General features: G+C 40.3%; 1 protein-coding gene across 3 annotated transcripts in view; it reads right to left on the bottom strand.

Moving 5' to 3' along the window:
* Positions 1-19,129, bottom strand: part of KDM5A (lysine demethylase 5A) — an 83,860-nt gene that overhangs the window by 15,609 nt on the left and 49,122 nt on the right. For all 3 annotated transcript variants that reach the window (XM_082850725.1, XM_082850727.1, XM_082850726.1), the window contains 7 exons: positions 15,951-16,089; positions 13,117-13,296; positions 11,407-11,568; positions 9,199-9,750; positions 8,669-8,812; positions 2,056-2,215; positions 974-1,194 (listed from right to left, as the gene is read on the bottom strand). In XM_082850725.1, coding sequence (XP_082706851.1) covers positions 974-1,194; positions 2,056-2,215; positions 8,669-8,812; positions 9,199-9,750; positions 11,407-11,568; positions 13,117-13,296; positions 15,951-16,089 — 1,558 coding nt within the window. The remainder of the gene's footprint in view (positions 1-973; positions 1,195-2,055; positions 2,216-8,668; positions 8,813-9,198; positions 9,751-11,406; positions 11,569-13,116; positions 13,297-15,950; positions 16,090-19,129) is intronic.

The raw sequence follows: 19,129 nt of genomic DNA, 5'->3' as shown, positions 1-19,129 counted from the left end.
TTCCCACAGATGTGATACTGGAATATCTTTGACAGGAACCTCAGAATCTACAGATTCGTAAAGAACACTGGGTTACAAGTGTCTTAAGTCTATCACATCTTGAATAAGATATTTAACTTCTCAACACTTTGTGTTTCCTTATATGTGAAATAAAGATCAAATGAGATAATGGATGTGAACAAAATGCTCTGCGACTGGAAAATACTATCTAAGTCCGGCACCCTCAATCTGACTTCCAAACCAAAGACAAACCACAGTGTACCAGGCGTATCCGTGTCAACTGCTGCTGACAGTGTACCTTCCGCCTCATGGAAACAGTCATGGAAAAGAATAATGAAAAGGATACTGGAGTCTAATGCCAGAGAGAGAACCCAGGTCTCTGTTTTTACTCCACGTGTGACCTCAGGCACGTTTCTATGTCTCTGACCCTTACTTTCGTCACAGGCAGAATGAGCTAAATACTCGCCATGTCTAACCTTTCTCCCTCCCCCTCAGGACTACGGTGAGGACGAATGAGATCATGGATAGAACAACACGTATAAACTGTATAAATAAGAAACTGTGTGATTTACAATTGTATACAAGTGTGTAAATTGTATAAATGTATGTGGACTCCCCCTCCCACCCAATCCACTTCTATTTAACCATTCCCTTGCTTCCTGTTTTCAACCACTATATTGCCCCCTGCCTAACTTTGGGCCTTTCACCAGTGTGAGTCTGGGCTAAGGAAGTTGTTCTCAACTTGTGAATTACAGTGCCTCCCTTTCTTTTCAGCAGAAATGGCCTTTTTAAAAACTGAATATTACATAAAATCTCAATAAAGAAAAGCAGAACTACTTTGGCGTAATGAGAAAGTAGGACAATCAGAGTCCTACCCACCCTGCCACCCCTTGTGGCAATCTGTGGTACCTCCAAGGAACCTGGACGTTCTAAGTGGTTTTAAAACCACTGTAAGTAAGCTTCAGATCCATACCTCCATGATGTGCAGGAATCTGTCTTCAGAGGGTGGGTGTGTGGCCTGCAAAATCCGCCATATGTGTTGGGTCTCATCCAGAGACACCTCCAGGAGATCTCCAATCATCATAAGTTCTTCCAGCTGGGCTTTAGCTCCAGGCGATAACTCTAGCACCGGAGGCTCCAAACTACGGGGCACCAGAGGGCTCTTCCGAGGTTGTTTCCTTGTGGTGCTAGAACCTTGCCCCCAAAATATAAGACAAAATAATGAAAACGATTGAAAAAATGTAATGTTTTGAAAGTAAATATTTAGAAGAATGGTCCCTCCTCCTCCAACATTTAATTTAGAAGTTTGGGTTCACTGCATCAGTATGAAAGTGAAAATAAAATTTTTAAAAATACAGAACAGAAAGACCTAGAATTCTAATGACCGCTCTAAAGAACTGGTTTAGAGTTAAAAAAAAAAAACAGGTTCCTTATTGATTCTTTACCTTGTGACTGGAGGGGAAGGGGAATGGGAGAGAATCTCCTACCCCGCGCTCTCTCCATTTCAGAGAATACCAGACGACTAAGCATATAACTGCCCCATATGAATGATATATGCTGCTCCATAAAATCCTGAATTTCACTGTGAAGAGAGAAATACTCTCCCTTTTCCAGAGGTGTGACCTAAAGCAGTCGGACTCACTTTCACTAGGGACAAAGAAAGTGAACATAACAGAGAACTTACTTACCAAGGGATGAAAAACTAACAAAGCTTTCCAAAACCAGAATGAATATTCTTAAAAAGCAGCAAGTTCCTCAACAACCGGTAACAAACAAATAGAGGATAAATAACTACCTATCGGGGATTTGATCAAAATAAAATGGGACTAGAATGGGACCAGAGGGCCTCTAAAGTCCTTCTAATTAGATTCAATAATGCTATGGAAATTGTCAGGTTATGACCTAATGACAGAAAAATGCTAACAGAGACTGGCTTTTCCAAAGTTGCATTTCTTCAGGTTCTATCGCATTTCACTGCCAGGGTTTGTACTGAAAGAGAGATTCAGTATGGTTTCAGGCTTCTCTTCTCCATGCCGCTACCAAGGGCCGTAATACCTTGAGAACAGCTCTTAGAAGCAGACGAATAAGCATGCTCAGCACAGAAGGACGGTGCCGTCCACATGTGCGTGACCACCTCCTCGGACTTGATGGGAATCTCTTCATCACAAAATAGGCTGGGCTCCAGACTGCTGGAGGATTTCACACTGGCTGTGTCCTGTAGAAGAAACGAAGCGGGTATGGAGAATTGGAAACAACTTATCCCGTGACAAGAATCTAAATACAGGCTTTCAGGTTAAAGTTTCTAATATAACACAGTATATATATTAAAAAAACAAATAAATAAAAGATCTTAAAATTAAATATATGGTATTTAGTAAGACAGAAAATGTCCATTGGGGAAAAAAACAGAAATCACCAGAGTTTCAAGCCAGAAGGGAAAGAGTAAAGCTCAAAAGTAATCCTCAGGGCTTCCCTGGTGGCACAGTGGTTGGGAGTCCGCCTGCCGATGCAGGGGACATGAGTTCATGCCCCGGTCCAGGAAGATCCCACATGCCGCGGAGCGGCTGGGCCCGTGAGCCGTGGCCGCTGGGCCTGCGAGTCTGGAGCCTGTGCTCCTCAGCGGGAGAGGCCACAACAGTGAGAGGCCCGCATACCGCAAAAAAAAAAAAAAAAAAAAAAAGTAATCCTCAGAGATAATAAACCTACAAGAAAATTACGATTACGTAATCAACTTTCTACAGTCTGAAACTCATAAAAACTCCTGTAGTCACAAGTTAAGGAACTTTGACCCTTTAAGAAAAATAAAATGGACTTAGGAGGGGAATAAAGGTTTAGATGTGACAACTTAAGGACACAAATTATTTAATCCTCTCTAAAGGTTTTCAAATCTAGATGCTTACCAACTGCTCTTAATATAATAAACAGCCTGACAGTATTCGAGCTAGACAACTGTGACAAGTCTAATTAGGGCTCAGACGATCCTCCCCTATAGTTAGGGGAGAATAACCCACAAGTACAGCTTCAACGGTCACAGTGCAATCAGGGAGACAGAAATCACAAAAAGTTCAACAAGGAGAATTTAATAAAGTGAACTCGTTAAATGTACATTAAAGTCTTGAAAAGGCAAAACAGAAACACCAAAGTAACACTAAGACAACTGCAAGAAAAGAGTTGCCATCCCTAAGGGTTGAGGTTAACAGAGAAAAGAAGTGGGGTTATTCGAACCAAGAAGCTCAGAGAAGGGGCCTGCAGAGTTGGGACCCAGACCTCTGAGGAGGAAGTGCTGGTTCTGCTATCCCTAATAGAATACAATGTGGCTGACTTCTGGAGTGTGAAAAAAACATCAACTAGAAATTGGAACCAGTTGCCACTGCCAGGGTAAAAAAACAAAAACAAAAATCAAACAAAAGCCCCCCCAGAACGAAAAACAATTGTAGTTCAATGATGACAGGAATGGAGAATAAAACAGGGGAAGGATCAACTCCCTTCTCACTGCACGGGCCTTTTAATTTTCTCTAATGCCCTGTGCTGGCGGGGGGAGGGGGAGGGCAGCAGGCAAAGGATAAATGTGTACAGCAGGGGTTGGCAAACCACAGTCTGCGGGCCAAACCCAGCTGGCTGCCTATTTTTTTGTTTGGAGCGTGAGCTAAGAATAGTTTTTACATTTTTAAAGAGTTGTTATTTAAAAAAAAAAAAAAGGAAGGAGGAGAAGGTGTAACAGAGACCAAATATGGCTTGCAAAACCCAAAATATTTACTTTACATAATATACCTAGAGAATATCACTACATATAATGTATGCTAACATATACATATATTACTTTACAGAAAAAGTTTACCAAGCCCTGGTGTAGAGTCCCAGACCTAGCATCACCAAGCAGAGTATAAATGAGTAGCTTAGGAGACGAGAGACAACAGCTCAATGACTAATGCAACACCTGATTTTCTTTGTAGGGTGCATGAGAGGAAGGTCTATTGTTATCACGAGCCTATCCTTAATTAAACAGGATACTTAAAAGGTTTCATAAGAAGATTCTGGAAGACAGTGTCACTCACTGAAAATTCAGGAACAGCACAGTTCGTGTAAGTCTTATTTCCTATTGAAGAATTTAAGTCTTAAAAGGCAACAGATAGGAGAGTACTTTAGTACTCGCCTACTGCAGTCCCCAGATGTGTCATCTCACTGACTGCAATTTTTTTTTCTAACCTTGACTCTACTCATTTCATTGTAACTCATGCAGGAAACTTTCTGTTAAGCTTCCAAACTAGGAAGGAAAGTGATCAGAAAATAATGATTGAGGATTTCCCTGGTGGTGCAGTGGTTAAGAATCCGTCTGCCAATGCAGGGGACACAGGTTTGAGCCCTGGTCCAGGAAGATCCCACATGCCACGGAGCAACTAAGCCCGTGAGCCACAAGTACTCAGCCTGCACTCTAGAGCCCGTGCACCACAACTACTGAAGCCTGTGCACCTAGAGCCCATGCTCCACAACGAAGAGAAGCCACCACAATGAGAAGCCCATGCATTGCAACGAAGAGTAGCCCCTGCTCGCTGCAACTAGATAAAGTCCGCGTGCAGCAACGAAGACCCAAGGCAGCCATAAATAAATAGATAGATAGATACATAGAAAATAATGATGGAAAGTAAAGATAGGTAAAGATAAATTAAAAAAAAATTACTTCCCCAGGGTGAAGTATGAAATATGAAGAAGTACTCACTGACTTTGGTAAGTTAAAGAGGCAGTGTTAGCCCCAGAGCAATCACTGAAAAAAATAAAAAGGGGTATAGGTAAGAAACCAATAAAGGAAATAAAATGAAACCTTAAAAAAATTGTCAACCCAAAAGAAGGCAGGAAAAAGCAACAGAGGAACAAAAACAGAAAAAAATGAAAAATAAAGATGGTCAACTTAAATCCAACCATGTCAACAATTACATTAAATGTAAATGAACACCCCCAATTAAATGACAGAGATTGTAATACTGCCTAAAAACCAAGATTTAACTATATATTCTACAAACGCATATATATGCAGAATGACACACCAAAAAGAACCCTACCACATGTGCTGTCTACAAAAGACACATTTTAAATATAAAGACACAGATAGGCTGAAGGTAAAACAACTGATAACAGCAAGCTTAAACAAATTACTCTTCCTAAGAAGGAAAATTACAGTTCAGTTGCACTAATGGCAAATATGCAAGAAAGGAGGAATGGCTTCTCAGTGAGAAATGTGTTTCACACACAGATCTGTCACTCCACCTTATCTGATATTAGCAGGACTAAAGTCTCAGACAAAATCTACTCTACAGTAAGTCCCCTACATACGAATGAGTTCTGTTCCGAGAGCACCTTCCTAAGTCCAACAAAGTTAGCCTAGGTACCCAACTAACACAATCGGCTATACAGTACTGTGCTGTAATAGGTTTATAACACTTTTCACACAGATACATAAAAAACAAACACACACACACAAAAAAACATTTTTAATCTTACAGTACCTTTTTAAAATACAGTACCTTGAGAAGTACAGTAGTACCAGCTTCTACACTTGCTTCTGGACATGCTGGGCTTGAAATAAAGATACTGTACTACTTTACTCTATACAGTACTATAGAGTAAAGTACACAAAAGCACAACCACTTGTAGATCCCACATGCCGCGGAGCAACTAAGCCCATGCGCGGACTTAGCTGTCACACACGTGACAATGTACGCCAGACACGTGAACAAACTTAGGTGACTGGATACGCAAATGCACGTTCACATCTTTCAAAGTTTGCAACTTGAAGGTTCATACATAGCGGACTTTATTTCCACCAAAGCTCAAGCCACCCAAGTGTTAACAAGCATAGAGAAGAAAAAAAATGAAAGAATCCAACTGCTTAACTTGCCTTTCTGTAAATTAAGAAATTACCGGGATAAAAAAAAGAACTTCCTGGGAGATAATACCTACTACTATTTTATACCCTCCTTTCTGGTGTGTAATTGTACACGTATGCATTTGAAAAATATAAACTGTAATATGGACAGACAGTTCCAGTAAAGGTAAACACTATGCCTTAAAAGGAAATAATCATATGAATATCTGAAAGGTTATCCCAGACACAATCACAAGACATCTGTGACAGACTTTGTTTCATATAGATTTTCCTAACTAACGAGTTTTTTGAATTGCTTGCTCCGATTATTTTAGTGATCACAGGGTATCACATGCAAAGTGAAGTCATCAAACAATGCAAAGCACACACTGTCGGTTTTAAACATTTCAATGCTACGATAACTAGGATCAATGACTGATTTTATTTTTCTTTATAATTACCTACTCTTCTTCCTAAACCAGCAGGGGCTCTTCATCCTAGCAAAGACACTAAATTTGAACTATTTTAAGGATGATTTCATGGTCACAAGCAGGGGAGATCATATAAAGGGAAAAATCACCAAGCCAACTGCAAATAAACTGGCAAACAAGATTTTCATTACACAATCGGTGCTTGCGCTATAGGAAAATCCTCAAGAGTATAATTTTTTTAGCGCAAAGATACTGCCATCAAGGTAAATTTGACCTTGAATTACCATGTCTTGCCACCATTCTTCCACTGTCCTAAGCTGTCAAATACACTGCTAACATTATAAAATCCATAATCTTATCTTTCTACCCTGCAAACACCCTCTCCTCAGACTGTAAGCTAAGACCCCCATATATATTTTGCAAACAGAGGACTACTCCATACAACTGAATCAACCGCTGCTCTGATCCCTAGCCCTGAAATCATGTAATACCTGGGATGTTTTGCTTTCATAGGTTACCAATCTGCCTCCAAGCGAAATCCATCCTGTTTAGCAATTCTAGAGTGCTGGTTGATACCTAATGTGCTAGAAAGATAACCGAAGTACTGAGGGCCTCTAAGCCACGGCAAACAGGCAATTCTAGTACTGGCGAACTTATACGTGGCGTGGGCAGCATTCCCTTTCAGCTGCTCCTGGTCATTCTACCAACTTTATAAATAAAGATGGTCATTAACCACAAGGATAACAAGGTGCTTAGGAACCTTATCATTATACTTTTAATTAATTAATTTTATTTTCGGCTGCGTTGGGTCTTCGTTGCTGTGCACGGGCTTTCTCTAGTTGCTGCGAGCGGGGGCTACCCTTTCTTGCCGTGCGCAGGCTTCTCATTGCAGTGGCTTCTCTCTGTTGCAGAGCACGGGCCCTGGAGTGCACAGGCTTCAGTAATTGTGGCACGTGGGCTCAGTAGCTGTGGCTCACAGGCTCTAGAGCACAGGCTCAGTAGTTCCGGCACACGGGCTTAGTTGCTCTGCAGCATGTGGGATCTTCCCAGACCAGGGCTCGAACCCGTGTCCCCTGCACTGGCAGGTGGATTCTTAACCACTGCGCCACCAGGGAAGTCACTTAGAACCTTTTTTTTTTTTTTTTTCGCGGTACGCGGGCCTCTCACTGTTGTGGTGTCTCCCGTTGCGGAGCATGCGCTCCGGACGTGCAGGCTCAGCGGTCATGGCTCACAGGCCCAGCCGCTCCGCGGCATGTGGGATCTTCCCAGACCGGGGCACGAACCCGTGTCCCCTGCATTGGAAGGCAGACTCTCAACCACTGCGCCACCAGGGAAGCCCTAGAACCTTATTTTAAATGCTAATTCAAGTTTCAACTTTTCTCGTCTTTAATTCATGTAATTTTAAAAAATTCCCTCATTAAAACATCCCCTTGATCCATTTTTATCTTGATAAAAACATTTTCCAGTGGGTAATTTACAAGCATCTATGATAGATGGTTTAACTTTATATCCTGGGAGTTCTAATGCCGATGGTATTCATGCTCTAAGAATGAGCTTACCTAGTATGCTGAAAAGACAAAGGAAAAGACACTGAACAGACTGGGAAGAGAAGGCACCCTAGTTTTTTCATACATCAGAGTACGAACTCCCCGGTTACTGGCATAGATGCTAAACATTAGCTCAACAAAGAATAATACAAAACAGATCAAGAGATTAACTGTAAGCTGGCAGAGTGTCTGCCTAGATCATGATGTTATTACTAGACAAAAGGCAAAGGTCTTGGGCATGACACAAAACAACAATAAAAGGCCAAAAGGATCCAACACAAAACCTTGCCAAAACCTTCCCTTCATCCCAGTGTGGTGTCATTATGAAAACAATCATATTGGGGCAAATACTTTGTTCTAACTGTGACTGTAACTCCACAAATTCGAACCATGGGCCCAAGTATAACCCATCCCTGAATATGACATGCTGTCTAGCACCATTCAGATAGGAGATCAGAGAAAAAGACTCGAAGCAAAGCTAGAATGGGATTCTTAAAACTACAGAGACTTTAACAACCCAAAGGAAAAAACAATGAAATCAGCCACGAAAGTTTTCAATAACTTAAATGTATAATTTTTCTAGTCCCTCTAAGCCTCAGGGTGAGGAAAATAAATACAGATTTTAAAAAATTCCATCCTTTAAAAAAAAATTAAGTTTCATCAATCTATATATTTTTTGGAGCACTGAAAAAATGCTATCACCATCAACTAGGATAGAGAGATGACTAGCTTTCTCTTCCACTTTCAGGCTTCAAACACCAGTGTTCAACAGCTTTTTTGAACAAACTCAGTGATCAGGTATGTGCCCACACGGCCTGCCCTGTACTTACCTTCGTGTCACAGCCATATGTCTCCCGAATGTCTTCATCAGAATCCGTCTCTTCATCATCATAGTCCACCGTTTGCCGAGGGGAAGAAGATACACTGCTCACCACCCGGTTAAAAGCAGACTGCTGGAAACTAGGCAAGTGTCCCTAAACAACAAGCAATCCCAAGATGAGTAGAGAGACACACTACAAAAACATGCGTAATTCATGTATGCTTAAGACCACCAAAACCTAACAAACCTGCAAACTGGTTAACAGAATTCAACAGTTAGTACAGATCAAATTATCTGATTATAACGCTAAGGTCCACCTGAATGATATTTCCAGGTAATACTTCACTGAAACGACCTTACGTATATACCCAAAGAAAATCCTATGGGCGTACGTGCAAAGAGGAAATTATGCATAATATAGTTGCTAGCAACTTACTGTTATTTTCCTAATCTACTGGTAAGATAGATTTGATTTACTACTTACACACTGACAAATATTATCCCCATGAAACAGGAAAAAAAAGAAAATTCTAAACTTGCCTGTAAGTCTGGATTGGCAGCGGCTTTCTGGAGCTCTGCGCTGATGATCTTTTCAGTTTTCTCCCGAGCTGCCTGCTCCACCATCCGCTGGCTCAACACAGAGAGCTTGGCCAGGGCAGAGGACAGCTCATCTGTGGCCAGGGCTTGCCGGGCCCTGTCCTGCCAACTCATTGCACGTTCTGTCAAACACTGAAGGGCCTCTCCTTCAGGCAGCCGTACAGGCAACTTCTGAAGGGATACCAGGAGGGACAGAATGGTCTCTAGCCTAGGTCTTCGAGACCGCATACAGAGAGGGCAAAGGAACTTTACTTCTTTAGCCTGCCAGCTAGACCCTTTCTTCTGGGAACTTGACTTAGGAAGAGGAACACAGCTGTTATGAAACCAGTCTTTGCAGAGCTCACACTGGAGCATAAACCCACTCGCTGTCTTGCGGCAAATGCAAAATTTTACTTCTTCTATGCGGTCTACCATTGACATCTTGGCAAGGTTGGCTGCTCTGAGGGAATGCATGGCTTCAATCTCTTTTTGCTCCCGTTCTTTGAAAACTGCCACCTGTGTACAAAAAACATTTAAGTGAAGGGAGTCACTGCAAAATACCCTAAAAGTACCAAATCTTCAAGGCTAAGGGATCACCTCCATGTTGTAGCCTCACGGTGACAGAGCACTGTCTTTTTTTTTGGCCACACCGCACAGCATGTGGGATCTTAGTTCCCTGACCAGGGATCGAACCCGCCCCCCTGCACTGGATACACAGAGTCTTAACCACTGGACTGCCAGGGAAGTCCAAAGCATTGTCCTTTAAAAAAAAAAAATCAGTAATTTCTTAAAATTTGGGGCAGCATGACAGTTTCTGTGCAAACATTCCTCATCTGCAAAATTCACAAGTACTCACAATTCGCATCAGTAGAGTACTTTTTAATTCTTCTATAGGGTGCAGTAGAAAGATGGTATGCCTTGAAATCAAGCAGCCTTGGTATGAGGCCTGGCTCTTGCACTTAACAGACTCCTGATCCAGGTTACAAGTTTTCTGAATCTCAGTCTTCCGAAAAATGAGAACACTACTAACCTCTTTTTGCTGTTTTAAGGATTAAATAAGATAACGTATGGAAGTGCCTAACTTGGTGCCTGGCACAAGATAAACATTCAATCAATACTGACTCCTCACCCCCTTGTAATTCATTCTCTGGGGGAAAGTTTGATACAAACCAATTTTTATTTCTTTCTAGGACTTTCCAACTTATGTAGAAGAAGAATAACAAAGCCCGATGACTAATTATAACAAGGTTTTATGTAACTCATTTCAAAGAAGTATATAAAAACAAAATTTAATTACTATGAATATTGTCAGGGCATTTTCTTTTTAAACGCCGGTAGCTTTGAAGCAGTTCTGAAATAACTTCCAGTGCTATTTTTCTGGCGAGACTAACTTATTGGGCAGGCTCTCTAACAAGAAATTATTTCCACCGGCCTCAAAACAGGATCATTTAGGCAGAAAGAGCCATATGAACTCACTTAGTATATGCGATTTCACTACTACTACATATTGCCCAAACTCATTTTATTTTCTACCTCCTCAGTCTCCTTGTAATTGTAACATATTCCTCCTACTCTCCAATAAAACCCATAATTTTAATTAGCTACAAACATCTTATTGCACACTCACTATACTACTGAATGCTGCTAAAAGAGGGAGACACTGCAAATTGCAGCTGCTGTCAGTCAGCTGGTAGAAGTCCTTTGAAAAGCACAACAGCACTAAGCACCAAATGCTCTGAAATTCTAGCCCAGTAAATCCCATTCCTAAGAGTCAAGTGCAGGAAAATGATGTGAAGAAAGGACAAGGCTATACAAAGCAGTTCACTTTGCTATTATCCATAACAGCGAACTCCTAGTAACAACAAAAATGGTCAATATCAGAAAAGTGTTCAGCAAGTTATGGATAATTTGATGGAATATTAGATGACTACTAAAATAACAATAAAGAAGAGAGATGGAAAAGACAATGTTAGGGAGAGAGAAGAGTAAACTTTTTATATTCTTTGATTCCAAATATTAAAAAAGATGTGAAATATGTATAACCATAAAGCCAAAGATAAAGTACACAAAAACAAAAATAGTTAAGAACATAAAAAACAGTGATTCTGCTAATACCTTCACAGAATTCTGTATTCACCAAGCAAATTCAAGATGCACTACATAATTTCTTACCACTGTGGCTGTATCTCTGGTTTCCTCCAATCCCTCCTCCAGATCACTCAGAGGTTCAAGGTCCAGATCCTTTTCTTTTTCTTTTTCTATTAGTTCTTTTACTTTTTTCCTTCTATTTTTTCCACTCCCATAAATACCAATGTCAGTTCGGGGACTAAGCACCTACAAAAATAAAACCAAATATGGAGCTCTGGTTTAAAAAAAAAAATCTCCAAACTGAAAATAAAATGAACCATTTACTGACCACTCACACGTCTTAGACACGTTCTTATGAACCTCATATGCATTATCTAATTCAAAACTGCCAACAAGCCTCTGATGTAGGTGGTATTATCGGCACTGTACAAACGAGGGAAACCAGAAAGGCAACAACTTGCCCACAGACACAGGGTTAGCACTAGGAAGCCAGTCCTCAAACATGAAAATATCTTACTCCAAAGTCTATGCTCTTAACTACTATGTTCAACTGTTCAATAGGAAAAGGGTAATGAGTATTGAAATTTGTGCTTCTCACTATTCACAATAGCCAAGACATGGAAGCAACCTAAGTGTCCATCAACAGGAATGGGTGAAGAAGATGTGGTACATATATACAATGGAATATTACTCAGCCATAAAAAAGAATGAAATAATGCCATTTGCTGCAACACAGATGGACCTAGAGATTATCATACTAAGTGAAGAAAAACAGAGAAAGACAAATATTATGATATCACTTCTATGTGGAATCTAAAAAAAATGATACAAATGAACTTATTTACAAGACAGACACAGAGTCACAAACATAGAAAACAAACCTATGGTTACCAAAGGGAAAAGATGGGGGGAGGGATAAATTAGGAGCTTGGGATTAACAGATACATACTAGCTATATATAAAATAGATAAACAACAAGGTCCTACTGTATAGCACAGGGAACTATATTCAGCATCTTGTAATAACCTATAATGGAAAAGAATCTGAAAAAGAATATATACTTGTGGGACTTCCCTGGTGGCGCACTGGTTAAGAATCTGCCTGCCAATGCAGGGGACACAGGTTTGATTCCTGGTCCGGGAAGATCCCACATGCTGCAGAGCAACTAAGCTCATGCACCACAGCTACTGAGCCTGCGCTCTAGAGCCCACGAGCCACAACTACTGAGCCTGTGAGCCACAACTACTGAAGCCTGCGTGCCTAGAGCCTGTGCTCCGCAACAAGAGAAGCCACCACAATGAGAAGCCAGTGCACCACAGTGAAGAGTAGCCCCTGCTCGCCACAACTAGAGAAAAGCCCACGCACAGCAACGAAGACCCAATGCAGCCATCAATCAATCAATCAATCAATAAATTTAGAATATATATGTATAACTGAATCACTTTGCTATACACCAGAAACTAACACAACACTGTTAATCAACTATACTTCAATTAAAAAAGATTGTTTTTAAATTTGTGCCTCTGAGAAATAAGATCTTTCAGTGACAGAGTCCATTATAACAGCAGAGATAAGATCAGGCTGACTTCTTTTTCTAGACATAGTATTAGATGAACTGGAAACAAGTCTGCCCAAGGCTCCAGATTACTGGTCAACATCTGATATTACCCAAAACGGAATCACCTGTGTAACCATGACCAGATAAACTGAAAACAACCCTCACCTCAGGTATTACATCAGCAACTTCTGATGAGGGTGCTGAAGTGCACACACGTAAAGTAAACCGCCCCTCACCTGCAGCAACGTGTGGCTGGAATTCTTCTTAAGAAAGGTCCTCCCAGTCCGTTCTCTCCAGGCCCGTGCTGCCGCCACTTGTGACTCCACCTGGGGCAACGCATCAAGACGCACAGGGAGAGGGCGGCCTTTGGCAGATAAGCTTTCCAGCTGCTCCAAGTAAGCATAATTGCTGCCACTCTGGAGAACAAAGGGCATCCTTACACAATTTGCAATCTCTTAGAAAGTCTGGCAATATATTGTTGGTAGACCTCACAAAGACTTTAGCGTTAATTTTTTCATTAAATATTATTCTTTGAACCTAACTGTATCAATATCTCTTGAATTAACAGAGCCTTCCAACGTCCTTTAAAAAAAGTTTGCATAAATTCACACTGTCAAAGATTTTTGTTTTATTAATAACAAGGGACCCAGTGAGATGTAAAAACTAGTTCAAAGGACAACCTAAAAACAAACATATATAAATGCAATTAGGAATGAGGAAAGGAATTTGCTAGTAGATGGAAACAGGTATTTAATATCATACCCATCAATGGAATCATCTTTTCTACAGTGTGGAAAATCATTTGTTCCTTACAAATTTAATTACTTTTCTACAGACTAATTCATTCACATTACTATCATTTTTAAACAACTGAGAGAGTTGTAAAATAGCTTGGTCAAAGAAAGTCTAAGGCATACACTCCTAGAATCAAATCATCCTGGATGGTTCGCTAAATGACATCCACCGTTCTACAGAAAGGACATAAGTAATCTCTTCTGCCTGTTTCAAAGTCTTTCACAATTTTTCCAACTACTACAGAGCAGTATTTTAGTTCTGGTAACCACCTCCATTTTATGTCCTACAAACACAAACAAGATGGATATTTTCCTTCTAAGTCACAATGTTTCAATATTTCCACATAATGAAGTAACTACTGTTTTTCGAATTTATATGGCTTTAAATTTACTAAATAACTGAATCATTACAGGAAGTGAGAGTTAACAAGTAATCCATTCCAGGGACTCGGCAAGAATATCAGAAGTAGTAGGTTGGCAGCCTGTAGACAATAATTCAGCGCGACACCTCAGAGTGCATCAATCCCCCAGCAAACAGAACACATAACCTTTCCTATAAGAAACTGTGTATATCCCCATAACATTCATCACTACTCAGAAGCTATGAAGGAAAGGCATAGTGTTTCGTGCTAAACTGACATTCCAATAGTTACTTCCCACGTATTACCTGACATATTTGCCTATATATCCATTTTAGAAGTTACAATGAAACAGAAAGACAAGAAACTTCAGTCCAATTTTTAAAAAGAATGAGAAGGTTCTAGCCGTAAGAGATATTATAATGGTATCATTAAATCACTATGGTACTAGGATAAGAATAGACAAAGAAGAGAATAATTGAAAGAGAAAAGAAAGCTCAGATACAGACAGGCTCAAGAAATATATTTACTGCTACTCCCTTTCGTGCCCAACTACAGCCATCTGACTATAGAATACCTTCTGGCTAAGCCCAGACATAGACAGCCTCTCCCAGGCGACGTACCCTAAAGGGCAGCAGAAGCTGTCCACTCTCTTAGAGCTGACAAGCCAGTCCTCCCACTGAAGGGAAGCGTTTGGTGAGGAACAGTCCTCTATAATCACACAGGAAAACCATGACAGCTACCTCTACCTGCAGGCTCGGTCCTTCAATCAGAAGCAGCCAACTAAGGATTCTCAGTCATCTGCGAACAACCAACTGCCTGAAATAGGTCGAAGATGAAACAAACAGAGGAGCTGTCCTGATGAAAATAGATAATTTTAGAAAACAGAACAGAAAGAGTAGCAGTTAAGCAGGTCTCAGAAAAAGTCAACTGAAAAGAAAGTAACAGAGAAGTCATTAGAACTTGACACTTAGAATACTCTTTCTAAGGGCACCAGCTTAGGGGGAGAGGTGGCTTCCTTTTTCTTTCAGTGTAGTTCTACGATAAACAGTATTTACATACTCAATACGGTAAATGCTGCTTAACGGTTTTGTAATTCAGAAGAAAAATTATGTATTCAAGCACACTTTCATCTCTATCTAACGCTTAGCTCATTGTCTTGAACTACAGATGTATGATATATGTCTCGCCAACTAGAATACACAATGTTGAGGTCCAGGGTTCTATCTTTACACCCTTCCCTACGTTTCTGCTCCCAAACAACCAGTATAGTACCAAGAGTACTGTGGGGTTCAGTAAAGGTTGATTTCAGTTTCTTTTTCTGCCACTTATTTTAAAAGTACTTGGGGGAAAAAAAAAAAGTACTTGGGGGACAGCAGGGCGGAGTGGGGGGAAGAAATTAGGAGTTTGGAATTAACATATACACATTACTATATATAAAATAAGTAAACAACAAGGACCTACTCTATAGCACAGGCAACTATACTCAATATCTTGTACTAACCTATAATGGAAAAGAATCTGAGAAAGAATACAAATATATGTATAACTGAATCACTTTGCTGTACACCTGAAACTAGCACAATGCTGTAAATTAACTATACTACAATTAAAGAAAAAAGTAATTGGTGTACATGGCAAAAAAGTCAAAGAACACAGCAGGAAATACACTCCTACTGTTAAGCACTAACTAAATGGCTAATTCTGTCATCTTTCATAGCAGGGAGTCAACAGAAACAAGTAAAGTTTAAACAGGTAATATATATTTTGAAATAAAAATCACATGGAAAAACAAGTGAATTTTAAGTACATAATTATTTTAGTCCAGTTATTCTATTCTAAAAAAGTAAAGGCTTAAAGGATTCATCTATGAGACAGCATTACCTGAATGGTAGGACAATTCAAAAGGCTCTTTACCTGAATAGCTTCCACTTTAGTTGTCCATTCTCGAGCCTTTTGTAAGGCTTCTTTCAGGGACAACACATTGGGTAGAAAGGCTGGAATATTCTTAGCTTCATTCACGATGCTTTCTAAACTTGCCACACTGTGCCGTGGTCTTAAAAAACACAAAAATAGGGTGGATGCATGAGGAAAAGTCAAAATACTACTACCAACACTTAAATAACATTTTAGAATGTGTAATGAACTTTCATACACATGACTTCACTTAATTCTTACCATAATCCTATAAGGGAGGCAAAACAGGTATTACCTCTATTTCTATTTTACAGACAAGAAAAGTTTAAGTCAAAGTAGATCAATTATTTTCCCCAAAGTCATTTAAAGTAGTAAATGGCACACATGAAACACTGACTCAGAATGAATCTCAGATCCCATGCTCTTTTTTTCACTATACTAAATTACTTCTACTTTAGTTCTTCACAATATCTGAAATTGTCAGAGATGCATATTAAACAGCTATGTAGAAAGCAGTAGTCTAGAAATCCATTAACGTTGACCAAGTATATTTAATTCAACTACTTTCATTAACACCTCGTTACACAAAGATGAATAAAACATAGACCTTATCCTCAACTCATCAAAATACAAGGTAAGAATGATACTTGTACTGGGAACTAAGAACAAATTACTATAGGTTCACTACCACCGGAAGCAGTAATTAATTCTGCCTGGGGGAGTTGAGAAGGGTTTTGAATTAGGCCTTAAAGAAGAAGTACAATTTGGTCAAGTGAAGGGTTAAAGGAAAAACAAAAGGAATATAATGAACAAAGACATAGAGAAAAATTTAAAAATAAGTTAAAAATAAGTTTAAGATGGGGAATGGTGAGAATGGGAGGTGGGGCAGGAGTAAAAGCAAGAAGCAGGGGAACTTGGCAGGAAAGAAAGACGCAGATTGAGAGGTCTTGAGAGACAAGAATTTTCCTATGTGAGCAACAGGAAGCTACTGAGTGTGGAAACAGTCTGACCATCCATGAATCCTGCTATGTGCTGGGCATTGTGCTAGGTCCTAGAGATGATGAACGCACAAGACTGACAGAGTCCTTGCCTCAGAAACTCTTTCATCTGGGGGGAGGTGATTATTAATAAAAAGTTACAATACGCTGTAAGTGCAATCCTAAAGGAAAGTAAGGATGCTATCAGAATATACAGTACGGGAACTTAACTGACTTGGCAGTGAAGGAAGAATTCCCAGAAGTGACCTCTAAGCTCGCTTACCCTTTCTGAATAGGAACTAGTCAGGAAACCTGGGACCAGACACTGGATAGGGGTGGTGGAGGTGCGCCACAGTGGGTGGGCAGAGGGCAAGAGTGTTCCACAGGGGAATAAAATAAACATGTGCAAAGGTTCAGAGACAAGACAGAACACGGCAGGTCTGAAGAACCAGGGGGAGGAATCACTATGTTTAGAACACAGAATGCAAGAGGGAGGATGGCAAGGGGTGAGGGTAGATATTTAAGCAAAGGGCTAGATTACAGATGGCCTTATAAGTCAGGTTAAGGAAATGTGAACTTCATCCCAAGGGGAATGGGAAACAGTGAAGGGCTTTAAGCAAGGGAGTCAAACAGTCACAGCTGTATTTTAGGAAAATACTAGTTTCAGTGCGGACAATGGCTTACTGAGGGGTGAGGTCATAGACAGAACCTGGTGCTGTGATCCAAGTCATCCGTAACAACAGTCCAGAGAAAAAGAATGAAAGTGAAAAACACTGAGGAAATATCATCAGCATGACTTGGTAGCTAACTGAGTCTGACGGCAAAGAAACAGAAGGGTGGGGTCAAAGTTAATTTCCAAAGTTCTGGCTTGTTCAAATGAGTGAAAGAGGGTATAAGTCAAAGAAAACAGGAACAAAGGGAAAGAGCATGGGAAGGAGTTAACAAGGGTAATTTTGAATATGGGGAATTTGAGGTACCGATGGGACATCCTATGGAATTATCTAACAGGCAGACGGTATCTATAAAAAAAAATCTATGTTACAGATGAGAATTTGACATTAATCAGTATAAAGGTGGTAAATGGAGACAAGAAATTAAGATGAAATTTCCAAGGAGGTGTAAAGAGTGAGAAGTGGTCTAGGCCAGAATCTTGAGGAAAGCCATTCTGAAAGAGGCACAGAGACATAGATGGTCAAAGACAAAGGAGGAAGATAGCCAGAAAGGAATGGTGACAGTGAACCAATGCTAAGAGATGAAGAATACGAAGTATGCGTTTCAGAAAGACAACTCAACAGGAGCTAGAAAAGGGAGGATTCACCTTCCCACTATCCCCACCAACCCCATCAGTCCTCTCTTTACCAACTTTATTCCCTTCACGACACTATCTGAAATTCACACACTCATTCACTTATTCACCTGACTCTCCCCACTACGTCGGCTCTATTTTAGAGCAGGGACCTTGTGTCTTTTCCCTGTGGCCTCCACTTAGAAACAGCACCTGGCGTGTAGTAGGTACTCCATAAATACTCACTGAATTGCAAAGATCGAGGGAAAATGTAACAGTTATGTAACTAGGTCAGTGACAGTGGAGTTGAAGAAGAGAGATTCAAAAGGCATTCTGGAGGCAAAAATCACTAAAACTGGTTAAATGTAGGAAAATGGGAAAAAGAAAATTTTCAAGTATTACTGGCAATAAAATTTCACTCAGCAGACTACTGTCAGTTGTATCAGGTGTACCAAATCATGGTCTGCACTCCAAAGTTATTTAACTTTTCCCATTTAATATGCTCCCACCTCCTAGAACCACCATGAATCTGAAGACATAGAGTGATCTGAATGCTTCAGATAGGAAAAGCTATAAACTTTATTATATATTCTCAGTGGCATCTGGCATCCAGCACATGTGGAGCCTTCTCCTGGCTGAACAGAACCATGTTGATCAAATCATCTGAGGGAAAGCCTATCAAATGCATGCAAACTACGTGACTGGCGAAGCAGTGCTGGAGTGAAGTGGAAAAGGCTTACGCTTGTGCTGTTATTTGACAGCTACGTGATCTCTGTAAGCGTCCCGGCTTCCTCATCCTCACAAAGGAAATTACACACACACTAATCTTAAGTGCTGAAAAAACACTTTCATAAAGAGCATTACCGTCAAACTGATGGGCGCTGTACTTCAATCCCACCAGTCCAATGGGTGCCGAT

Source organism: Leucopleurus acutus, assembly GCF_964270905.1.
Source record: "Leucopleurus acutus genome assembly, chromosome: 11".
Classification (NCBI taxonomy): domain Eukaryota; kingdom Metazoa; phylum Chordata; class Mammalia; order Artiodactyla; family Delphinidae; genus Leucopleurus; species Leucopleurus acutus.
Note: the sequence above shows the minus strand (reverse complement) of the source record. Positions and strands in the feature narration are given on the sequence as shown.